A 12,136-nucleotide genomic window follows, 5' to 3' on the forward strand; every position below is an offset into this window, starting at 1 on the left:
AAGTAATAAATTACAGTCTTGCTAGGACGCAGCAGAAGACAAAGTGGATGCGTGGAAGGAATCACAGCAGAGATAACAGATTGAATTACACTCCCTTCCTGCCCCGTCGCCGTGCCAGCGTACCCTCCTGTAGGTCTAGCAGCCAGACTGATTTATTAGGAGGAATCTGGCCCACTGAAAAGCTCAGCAGTGCTGTAAAATTGTAGTTAAAACCAGCAGTAGGAGGTGAAGAAGCTGTAGCGTGTCGAAAAAGACCCTCAATATGTATGAACAGCAATGTCTGATTCCTGCTCTGAAGGACTGTAATGTCTGGGCACATTTGCTGGAGAATCCCTTGGAGGGATAAATAGTGCTGACAGCCGGCTGTACATGGCTCCCAGATGGACATGTCCTGTCTGCTTCTCTCGCTTCACGGTTTTGTGTCCTGAGTCTGCTGACAGCCTCCTCTTGGGGCCCAGACCTTTAAAAGTGTGTTTTGTCACGGTCTATCAAGCTTCTGCTACACTCGGGTCACCACAATTCTGCTCTTTCCTTTACCCTCTTCTCCATGTTGACTCAGGGCCTCATCCTCCCTTTCTTGCTGCCCTTCAAGCTTCATTCAGTCACTGCCTTCCCTCACCCCGGGTCTTAACTTGAGGTTCCCACCTTCTGGAAACACCAACCCAAAGTTGGGTCGTGCACCTCCATGGGGGTGCCAGGGTTGAGCAGGGGGAGAGTCATCCTGGAGGATACAGAGGATACGAGCCCGTCCGTGCATAGCATCCTATATATTCCATGGGGAACTTGTGTAGTTTTCCAGCTTAGCAAATTCTCATACATTTATTTAACAGCCTGTCCTTGGGTTTGCAGGCAGTTATCACTGGGTCGGTGTTCGTAGGGATGTGATCAAGCACAACCAGCCTCCCTTGACTTTCTCACCGCAGCTTGTGGGTGTTTTTGGTGTTTGACACAGTGTTGTCTCATGGCCTGAATCGAAGCGCATACCTTGGCATCCGTGTGCAGTGAGTCAGTCCCAGCATCGCCACGGCCCGGGCACGAGGGAGGGATTCTTGCGGAGCGCTTGGCTTTCCTCCCGCATCCCCATCCGTGGCCGTGTATGAGCCGTCCTTCGCCGGGCTGCGATCGTGCTGGAGTTGGAGGGGAGCCTGCCTTGGATTTCCTGCCTTCCTGTTGAATCAGTCCCCCGTGGGGGAGGCATTTTCCTTCCTAACGGAGGTTATGGCCCGTCCCACCGTGCAGCGTGCGCTGGTTTGTACCATATTTGGGGGAGAGCATCACGGTGTGGCTCCTCGCTGGGGTTGTGTATCTGCTCCTTGCAGCTCTCTGCTGTCTGTCTGTTCCAGGTGTTTACTGATGGTGTAACTCCTTGGAGTATCTCCAGTCACTGCAGCGCCCTGTGTTTGATAAGGGAGCTTAATGGGCTTGACAGGATCAAAGCGTTTTCATGGTAAAATGATTATAGCTTAATTTTCTGAAAGTGGATTTTCTGTTTCTTTTCTCATTGTCCCTCTTGAAGCAAACCCAGGCTATTAAAATGTATTCTCCTGCAGGAAGCGGGAGGGGGAAGCAAGGATGTCCAGGTGCTTTAAAAAAACCACCCAAGACACCACCACATTTCTGACTGTGGTGTGGCCAGTGGAATCGTTTAGAAAGCAGAATTATTTGACTTCTCTGATTCACTATAAAAATATATCTCCCTGCAGATATGGTTTGGCTGGGAGAACAGGCCCAACAGTGTGTGTATTTTCTGTTTTTCTCTCTGCCCGCATACGTGATCTTGCCTTTTCCAAAGAATACAGTAGTACCGGTATTCATAAATAATCACCCAGAGAGCCTTTACCAGTGGTGATCTGACCAACGGATCGAGGACGCCAGATTGTCTGTGAGTGAATAGTGGCACATTCACCAGCAAAGCTTAGAAAATAATGGGATTTGTTATTGTTTGTAGGGTTGGGCTTTGGGCTTTTTTTAAGCATTTCCCCACTGGGGAATGCTTAAAATGTATTTTGGACCTGTCCCAGTCCACACTTGACTTCCACGCATTTTCTGGTGTCAATCATGTCAGTTCTTCACTGGTTTACTGGTGCAACTTTTACTGGATTTCCAGACCCAACAAGCAATAGGGTTAAAAGCATATCTTGGTGTGACTGCATCTGCATGGCAGCCCCTTGCTCGTGAGTATTGCAAGTGTAAAGAGAGAACCGCGCTCCCAGGTGACCTGATACTGTAGAAAACACTTGCCCTGGGATTTCTCCCTCCAAAGCCCTGCTGCGTTCGCCCAGGCAGGAGAGGGATTCAGCAGCGAGTGGGGGGAGCAGGTGGGAGCTGATGCTGAGTAATGAATCACGGAATCACGGAATTGTCAGAGTTGGAAGAGCAGTTCCGTGGCGCAAGGGGCTGGGTGCGATAATGCTGTATTTCCTGTCCCTGTAGCATCACTGATGGTTTGTGTGCGGTGCTGTGACCTTGCTCAACAAACTCATCTAGATGGAAAATAACCCTTCAAAAACCAAGACTTTTCACAACTTATTGCCCTGGGTTTGTGCCAGCACAGTCACCCGTGGGGCTGCCAGCAGAGCTGGGGGATGGCACGTTGGAGTGAGGGGACACAGCTACCTGGAGCATCACTGCCCCAAACTCTTGAATCATTGTCCAGAGGGGAGGGTTTGCAGAAGCGACTGCAATAAAATTCCCCAATGTACTTGGACTTGCCTGATACTGACTGAATATTACACACCTAATGTGCTGCAGTGTACAGAAAACTCTGGCAGTTGGTTTTTACTCACCCGTGAAGCTCAGTTTTTAGGAATTTCTTTTTCTGGAGGTGTCTCAGGGCTCCTAAAACTGTAGAAAACTCATTGTGCGAAGTCACGCTCACCTCTGTGCTCTGGTCTAAAGGCCGACAGGCAGGAGAGAGGGTAATGAAAAAGCATGGTCTTGTACTCAAATAAGAAGAAAAATGATTAAAAATACTGTGAACAATGCAAGTATGTATCTCGTTCTTAAATACCATGTCTTATGAATCTTGCCCTGCCTGGCTCTTTGTGCTGTACATTCTGGTGATTTCATTTATAGGATAATTAAGGGATTTACCTTTTAAAAGTCTTGGGTTTGTTTTCAAATCTAACCATTCCAGCAGTTAGGCAGGAGCCAAAGGATTTACCAGCAGCAAACAGTCTACGTGAGTGGCATTGGCTGGAGGGAGGGATGGGGCTGTGTGCCATGGGAGGCAGGAGCTGGGGGACAGCTCTGGGACCAGGGTGTCCTGCCTATGTGGCAGGAGATCTGCATTAAAGAGCCATCCATATCTGTCCCCTGACTCATGAGTAGTGCACATGTCAAGAAACAATGCAAATTAGAAAATCAGAGTGCGTGGGTTAACCAGATGGCTTTTATCAGCAAAAATGAACCTGATTTTTCCTCTCTCTCTCTCTCCCTCCTCCAGAAGCCCTTCAGCGGCCGGTAGTGTCGGACTTCGAGCCCCAGGGTCTGAGCGAAGCAGCTCGCTGGAACTCCAAGGAAAACCTTCTGTCCTGTCCTAGTGAAAATGACCCCCATCTCTTTGTTGCACTGTATGATTTCGTGGCGAGTGGGGACAACACTCTCAGCATAACTAAAGGTAAGGCAGCTGGGCAGAGCGGCACTGGGACTGTGTGAGAAGGCGTAGAAAGAAAAGTCACTGTGGAATAACTGACTTATACACTAAACCCTATGGAATTTCTTTTACTGTGGGAATGCTTCTTAAACAAATACAAATACTTCACAAAGTCATAACCTTTTAGAAGGTTAAAACTGTCTGAAGTTTTTGCATTGGGCAAGAAACTATTTGCCAAAACTAAGGTCTCCATTAGAAGCAAGACTTTGAACTGAGAAATTAAACTAAACTGATTTTAGAGGCTGGCCTCTATCATTTTCATAATTCTCCAAAACAGTCCCTGTATGAAAAATTACTGTAGAGATACACTGATTTCTTACTCAGTCCTTCTGTTCTTTGTGTACTCCAAGTCACAGCTGCTCACCTTGCTAATTGAAATGATTTTTTTTTTTTGTTTATCCGCTCCTGTTCTCTCCATTGAGCCAACTCAGTTCAAATAAAATTTGTTGGATTCACTTTGTAAGCTCAAGCAGTGTCAGAGCTGGTGCGGAACCGCACGAGAGCCTAATAAACTCCTGACCCATGCATATGACTTTATTTGGCTGTGAGGGGTCTACTCAAGCTTAAAGAAACGCACGCTCCCTGCTCAGTCAGATACCTATTCTCATAGGCGATTATTTAATGATCTGTTAGCCAGAAAGAACCTGTCTTTGTCCTCAGCTCCTGGGTTTGCCGTGTCTGAATATATTTTCTTCTTGCGCTAAGGTGAAAAGCTCCGTGTCCTGGGCTACAATCACAATGGGGAATGGTGTGAAGCTCAAACGAAGAACGGACAAGGCTGGGTACCCAGCAACTACATCACCCCAGTGAACAGTTTGGAGAAGCATTCCTGGTATCATGGACCGGTGTCACGGAACGCTGCTGAGTACCTTCTGAGCAGCGGTATCAACGGCAGCTTCCTCGTGCGAGAGAGTGAGAGCAGTCCAGGACAAAGATCTATTTCCCTGCGATACGAAGGAAGGGTGTACCACTACAGAATAAACACTGCGTCCGATGGAAAGGTAGGCTGCGGGCTCTCCAGACCATGAGAGAAAACCTTACCGGTGTGCTTTGTCCACTGACTGTACAAGGTCAAGTAGTAGGAATTTAATTGATCAGGTCTGAACCCTGATCACAACCTTCATCATCTCTACTTACAGTAGACTGTAGCTGCCACGTCTGTGACAAAACAGGTTTACTCCTTTAGCAAACTTCTGGTGAGGTGTGATACAGCTCAGCAGCGAAACGCTTCAAAGTAGGAGACACTAAAATTACGTCAGAGCTGAATGTAATGGATATCATGATTAAGATGTTCTGAGGCTGAATTCTTGTCCCATATGTTGAAAAGATAATCTCTGCAACTCCCAAATCAGAAAAGTCAGTGCCTGTTGCTAATAATCCTGTAAATATTAGGGACAGAATGCTTTTTGAGCTATTCTGCAGTATTTTTAACTACTCTTTTGATTTCTCTACAGTATTTCAGCGTGATCCTTGGAGAAGGGTAGGCACTTTCACTTTTATATGGGCCCAGTCTCTGGTTTCTTCATTTCCCCCCCCCCCCCCTAGATCGTTATGTGCTGTAGCAGTGTTGCAATGCCGTGCTTTGTGGACGCTGCAGAGAAATGTTAGCATAAAAGTGCAGTTTTCCACAGATTTTTGTTTGAATTTCATGGAAACATTTCTGCTGGCATTGGATTTCGGAAAATCTTGTTTTTAACGAATCTATTTTAAGCAGTGTCTCTTTAGATCCTGTGCAGAAGTTGAAGTGTGGGTCTGGAGCATGGCTGCTGAGGCTCTTCTTGCCAGCATCTGGTAGATGGCAGATTCTGTGCCATTAAAATACTTCAAAAGAAAAAAATAAAATAAATCAAGTATAGTAGTGGCTTGCCTTGGCCAATTTTCCTTTGTCCTGCGAGAGCTTTATTCTTCTTACAGCAACGTTGACAGCAAAATCTTCAGTATGAAAACACGGGGAACCAATGTATAGTGTTTCCTATTTATCAGACTCATCACTTTAAAACCTTTAATAAGATAAACAGATTTTATTCAATAATGAAATACTTTTTGTCTGCTTTACCAAACAGGTTATAATTGAGACAATTCTGGCCATGTTATTTACAGCAATGTATTTCCAAGCTACAGTATTTTGATTCTTCCTCTTTTCTCCAGTGTAGACACACTCTGTGGTCAGTATTGGCACTGGGAAATGCTGACATGCAGCATTCTTGGAGGACTCCATGGCAATCAGATATTATTCCTCCTCCTGTCTCTGTAGTTGATACTCCTTCAATTCGCATTGATGCTGGCAGATGAGCAATGTTCACATGTGAACATTTTGAACGCGGGCCTCCTTCAGCTGGTGTAAATAAGCATGTGTCTGTGATGTGATAGCACGTGTTCTCCGTTCTAGCTGGAAAAGGGTTTGGCATATGAAGGCTTTCATCCCATCAGAACTGGTTTTATCCTTAAAACAGTTCTGCAGAGCTACAATGATGTGTTCAGGTCTGTATTGGCTGGGTTAACTGTTGATTTTCCACAAAGTTGCTTGAATTGGTGTCTTTGAGGAAGGGTGCAGGTCAGCACAATTCATGAAGCAGATCTGCAGCTGACGGTGGTTGGAAATGCAAAATCGAGAAGCGGCAGCGACCGAGAGCTGTGGCTCCCAGGCTTCGGCTCTTCATGTGAACCAGGAGGTAGCCACAGTCCTCCCTGCCGCCGTACCAAGGGCCAGCATCTTCGCAGAAGGCGCCGTTTGCCACATCCGTCCATCAGGCGCTGCAGTTTGCAGCCTGGTGTGTTAAACCCCATCGGTTTCGATTTGTGTTAATGAGCCGGGCAGTGATTTGCGACAGCTCGGCGGCAGACGTGCTGCCCGCTCTGCTGCTGGGCTGGGGGATGCAGCACGTCAAAGCATGTCAAAGCCGAGGAGCTTGGAGGAGAAACAGCAAATATCCCTGCGAAAGGGAGACGGCTGGAGCAGGTTCCCCGCGCTGAGCCACTCGTGTCGCACTCTGTTACCCGTTTCGCAGCAGAGCGAAGGAAAGCTCTTACCTTCAACTCCCTGAGCACCTGGGGCCTTCCCAGCCTGCTGGATCATTAGTCAGCCTGTCCAGGGAGTTTAATATCTGCAAGTGCCATAGTAAGGATGAATGGCTTTGGTGGAATCATATCCTGTGACTGAAAGAACACACTATCAGGAGAAAGAGGTATTGGAGAACCGCGTGGAACAACTGCTGCTCGGTGTGGAGGTGTGCTGTGCATCGCACAGCCTCTCCCAGGCTTTTTCCATGGGAAAAATGGAAGGGACAAGGAAGAGATCGGAGATGTGTATGCCTTAATTTTAGCACCATATTGGGGTTCAACAACTTTAAAAAAAAAAAAAAAATCCTTAAGGAATTTTTTCTTGATTTCTGAGTTTAATGAGTCGTATTCTTCTGGACCACCTTTTCATGGGGTTTTTTTGTTATTTTGTTTGGTTTGCTTTTTTTTTTTTTTAAGAAAGGCATTAAAAGTGACCTTTCTTGATTTGGCTGGTGCAATGTTGCTACTCATCTGGTAAACCACTCCATGGTCCAGAGGACTTGGTTTTCCTCACTTGATAGTACTTAAGGCAAAGCCTCCTATTGAGTAACCCAAATAAATAAATGGCGTTGTCCAGCCAGTACTTCAAATCCTGCTGTCCTCAGCATTAAGGACACAGGACAGGACACATGACCTCTTGGAGCCTCCAGTGGCTGAACTGGACGCAGATTTCCTCCTTTATCATGGATCCTCGTGGATTTTTTTTGTGTGTGGATGTTCAGTTTTATCTGCTGACTGGGGAAGGGGAATCCCATCAGGATAAGGATGCGTTGGAGGTTAGTGTGGGCCAGTTTTACCACCCTTATATAAAATATACTAGCCAGGAAAAAGAGATGCGGTCTCTTTTGGCCACACAAGCTGCGGATGTGTGGCCAACTCGTACCAGCAGAGCCCCTTGGAACAGGTCCAGTGTTACAGTTTGACTGACAACATACAAAAATTGCCCAAATAATGTGTCGACAACGTAGCTGGGAAGCAAACTCTCCCAAGTCCCACTGCAGCCTCGCGTGCTGCAGAAACGCTGCCTGTTACCTCTGTCTGAGCACAGTCAGTGGCATCAGGCCATTTTCTTGGGGGAAATTATCCAACAACCAGCTCGAGTTAAGGCTTGGTAATGGGGGTCAGTGGAGAAGGGAGGTTGCAGTGAAAAGTCAGTGTGTCTGTGACTGCCTGGGCTGTGCTGACAGCATGCCGTGCATAGCTGCTCCTTGCTCCATCTTCCTGGGATACATGCTTCACATTCCAGATGAAGATTTAAGTCCAGCATAACTCTGATTTCCAGTAATGCTGTTGGGAAGTAAGGCCTTCAGAAGTCATTGTTGAGATGTAATCACGGAGAGGTTAGAAAAACTCTGCCTACAGAGTGAGCACATGTAGTGGGTGGAGGTGTTTGCTTTATTTTTTCATGTAAATGGCAAAATTCATCTGTGTTAAGGCATAGAGTGTTGTCCTGTGGCCTGGACAGAGTTATCCTGAGTCTGTTCCCCATCCTGCCATGGGTTTGCTGTGAAACCTTTGGCCATTTTTTGAATTTCTTTCTCCATCTCTAACTAGATCATATAGTCTGTCACACAAAATACAGGTATCTCTAGTTTCCATGAGATTTGAGATTCTGATATATAAGCCATCATAAAAGCATGGACAGCTTCCTTCTCCATACTCCTCTAATACTTCTAAGTGATCCTGGAGTTCAGCATAATTTTCTACACCCATGCTATTCTATTTCAGTCCATGTGAAGTGCTCAAACCAGTGCTGCTGGTACTACCAGTCGTTCCCAAATAGGTATGGCTTGTTTTAAATTGTGGTTGTACTGGCTAACGCTTGGTGGTCCAAGCCATGCAGCTGTAAAAGCCTCTTATGTTGTCACTTTTCTGTTCTCAGAACATCTGTTTTTAAGGTGATTTCACCTCTTTGACCATGAAAGGTGGTTTTTGTTTGTTTTTTTTTTTTTTCTCTTTTTTTTTTTTAATCATAGTGTTGAAATGAGATTTGGTCCAGTTACTTTACCAAAAGAATATCCGACTCGTTTTGGTAAAGGGTTGAGAACATGCTCCCCAGGAGGATGCCTTTATTTTCTGGAGATAATGTTTCCGTAGGAGTTATTTTAACTCTTGTGTAGCAAAAGAAAAACAAGAGTGAAGGGAAAGTAGATTTCTCCATCCCAGGGTGTAAAACCTTCCACCCTGAATGCCCTTGAGGATCCAAACGTGTATGTGTTGTCACCGGAGTAGTTAATGACGTGGTTGGCCACTGTGCATCTCCCACTCCCAAGCCCAGGTACTATTGCCACCAGAGGAAATGCCATTTTAACCAGAGGTTATGATTTCCCAACACTGGAGGGGTAGGTTTCTTCAGCATAGTTGCCTCTTTTGCATGCCAAATGCTATGTAACATTCACTTCCCAAAAAACTTACAAGGGGCATCATTCTGTTACCAAGTCCGTAGCTTGAAAGCCAACAGGCACCCTGGGCCTTGCAGCAGTGGAACCTGCCTGTGACTGGTCTGTGGGGTCCTTCACGTCTGTGTTTGTTTTCCCCTTTCTGGGTTACACAGTGTGCCCGAGCTGAGCATTTTACCTTCCTGCAGCTCTTTCAAATAAGTCCATGACATACACAGATTGGCAGGTTTTTCCACTTCTGACCATAGTAGTTACCACACATACATAAGCACGTGGCTCATCTTCATAAACTTAAGTAGGGATTTGGACAAGCAGGATGCTGAGGAGATGAGGCACTTCCATCTCTCACTCTGACTGACTTAGGTGATATGGCTGCTCTTTTCACTCACCTTTTCTTATACGTAGTGCCTGTGCTGTCATATGCTTCAGAATATTTGGTCTTTTCCAGTGTTTCTCGTTCTCATTTTGGGTTTGTATAGTAAACAAAGGAGGATCCTGCAAGGGAGGAGCATCCATACGGGAATTGCCAGTCCCCAGTCCAAAGGCTTTACTCAAGTTTGAGGGTGGTTTTGTCCCTCCCCACAAACATGTTTTTTTTCCTCTTGTAAACACATCTCCCTTTTCTGTTGGACATATTTGCTTATTGCTGGAGCTTCACAGATGCATTTTCTTTTTCCATCCAAAAATTCTCTCTAGGTGGAAGAAGCAGAATTGAACCCTGAGTCTGGGATTTTTGGATGCCTGGCAGCCCCGTAAACTTCCCGGCCTCCCGAAATCCCAGACAGATGGACACTGTACATGCACAGGCTGCTGAGAGCACATCCAGTGAGTCAGAAGCATTTGGGGAGTTTGTTCATAGGTGTTGACATGTCATGTGCGCAGCAGGACCAGTGCCTTGCACTCGTTTCACAGTACATGGTCTGGGCAGAAATCTGGGTGGCTGCCGTGGTCCTGCTCTTCCTGTGAGGTTGTGCCTCCCCAGACCTTGGTCCTTTGTGAGAAATGGAGCTCTTCCATCTTCTGTGTGCTGTGTCCAGCATAGGCTGTTTGCGCTCCGATACGAAGATTTCTCCTTCAGGTGTTATCAGCATCACTTTTTAAAAATTAAATTTCTAGCTTTTGTCACCTTGCCCAGCAGAAGACTGGGCTTGAGTGTGAAAACTGGAAATAGAAAGCTCTGGTGGTAGGGAGTCGTCACTTCTCTGTTATCTTTAGTAGGCTTTTAGGCTTAAAATGGATCTTCTTTATAAATGCTAAAAAAGGTAACGAATACGGGTTATTGTGCCTCACAGCAGGTTTTCAGTCAGGGGTAATGATTTTACTTCTGTGTTATTGATCGGTGCCCATCACGAGAATGGAGCAGACCAGCTGCCCAACATCATCCAAAACACTCTGCAGAAGCTTAGGCCAATGGCAGGGAAGCCACCGGCTTGCTAGTGACAATTCAAGGAGGATTCAGGCAGGTGAAAATGTCATAACCCAAATAGTAATAATGGAATCAAGACACCTAGGTTGACAGCCCCCTGGTCTCCAGGAAGTGTCCCACAGTCTTGACTGACCAGCCTTTCAAAAAAAGACATTTCAAGCAACAGCATGCCACTCTGATGCTATTTGCAGTCATGCCTTCCATGTTGTTTCAGCGAAGTGCATGTATTTTCTCCTGAAACCATGCATTTCCCATGTAAGCGTTGGTTGTTCTCAGCTGAGAGCTCGTTACAGAGCTTGTGGAGCTCACGGTACTGCAGCTCGAGTAGGAGCAATACAACACTTTGCTTTCATAATGTTTTATAATGTATTTTCTACGTGTGAATGCTCTGATGGGCGTAACGTGAACGAGCTTTCTCCTTCTCTCTGGTCCCTAGCTGTATGTCTCTTCAGAGAGCCGCTTCAACACCTTAGCAGAGTTGGTCCATCATCATTCCACTGTGGCAGATGGGCTCATCACCACCTTGCACTACCCAGCACCCAAACGCAATAAGCCCACGATTTACGGTGTGTCTCCCAACTACGACAAATGGGAGATAGAGAGAACTGACATCACGATGAAGCACAAGCTCGGTGGAGGGCAGTATGGAGAGGTGTATGAAGGAGTCTGGAAGAAGTACAACCTTACAGTGGCTGTGAAGACTCTAAAGGTAGGACTCAAGACTCTAAGCATTCCCATTAATCCCCTTTCAGCAGGAAGGGGGTTCAGGCTGGCTGCCTGCCCTCAGCCCTGGTTACACAGTTTGGGTGGGTAACGGCCTTTCCTTTCCATGCTGTAGAATTGGAATAGAGTATTTTTGAAAGAGCTTGATCCTATTATGGGTTTAGGTGATACCTGAAACGCTTGTATCTAAACAAAGGAGGATGTTAACAGTGCAATTTTTACTTTAGAACCGGTGAAACCTTAGAAAAGTAAATAGTGCCGTGATGTCTCGCATTCAGGGTGTGGCGAAGGTGAGCTGTTCACAGATGAACACACTAGCACAAGCTGGTGTATTAAGGAAAATTGTGGATTGTGAGTCAGTCAACACAAAATTCAAAGGCTTTGCTTCAGGGAGGCTTTACATGTTTTGATTTTCTGTCTTGTGTGGCATCTTTCCCAAAAGACAAGCTCCCTGTGTACCTGGAAGTCTGAAGCAATTGTTCACAGCTGCTTCTTATCAAAAGATACAAGAGGAGGAAAAAGTGTATCCAAGCTAAAATATATTAAAATTCGTAAGTGGCTTTAATGAGGAACTGGATAATCAGTTCTGTTTTCTGGCTCTGCTCCGTGATTACTGTGTCTTGGTTTCCTTGTCTCTTGAAATGCAAATAATGCTCTGTGAGTTCATAAGGTCATTGTTTAATTCATTTATGTTTATAAAAATGTCTTGAGATCTTCTGGCACCATCCACACACATTGCATTCGATTGCTTAATAGGAGTTTATGCTAACTTGACACTGTGTTCTCTCTCCTCCAATGGCGATGTGGTTTGGTCTTGCAGAAACAAACAGAATGGGGTTTATTGTTTGTTTCTTTTAATTTTTTGCAATGGAA

General features: G+C 45.8%; 1 protein-coding gene across 2 annotated transcripts in view; it reads left to right on the plus strand.

The window, feature by feature from the left end:
- The window catches only part of ABL1 (ABL proto-oncogene 1, non-receptor tyrosine kinase), an 82,448-nt gene that overhangs the window by 54,367 nt on the left and 15,945 nt on the right, over nt 1-12,136 (plus strand). For both annotated transcript variants that reach the window (XM_074161085.1, XM_074161086.1), the window contains exons 2-4: nt 3,446-3,619; nt 4,361-4,656; nt 10,977-11,249. In XM_074161085.1, the coding sequence (XP_074017186.1) occupies nt 3,446-3,619; nt 4,361-4,656; nt 10,977-11,249 (743 nt within the window). The remainder of the gene's footprint in view (nt 1-3,445; nt 3,620-4,360; nt 4,657-10,976; nt 11,250-12,136) is intronic.

Source organism: Numenius arquata, chromosome 19, assembly GCF_964106895.1.
Source record: "Numenius arquata chromosome 19, bNumArq3.hap1.1, whole genome shotgun sequence".
Taxonomy (NCBI): domain Eukaryota; kingdom Metazoa; phylum Chordata; class Aves; order Charadriiformes; family Scolopacidae; genus Numenius; species Numenius arquata.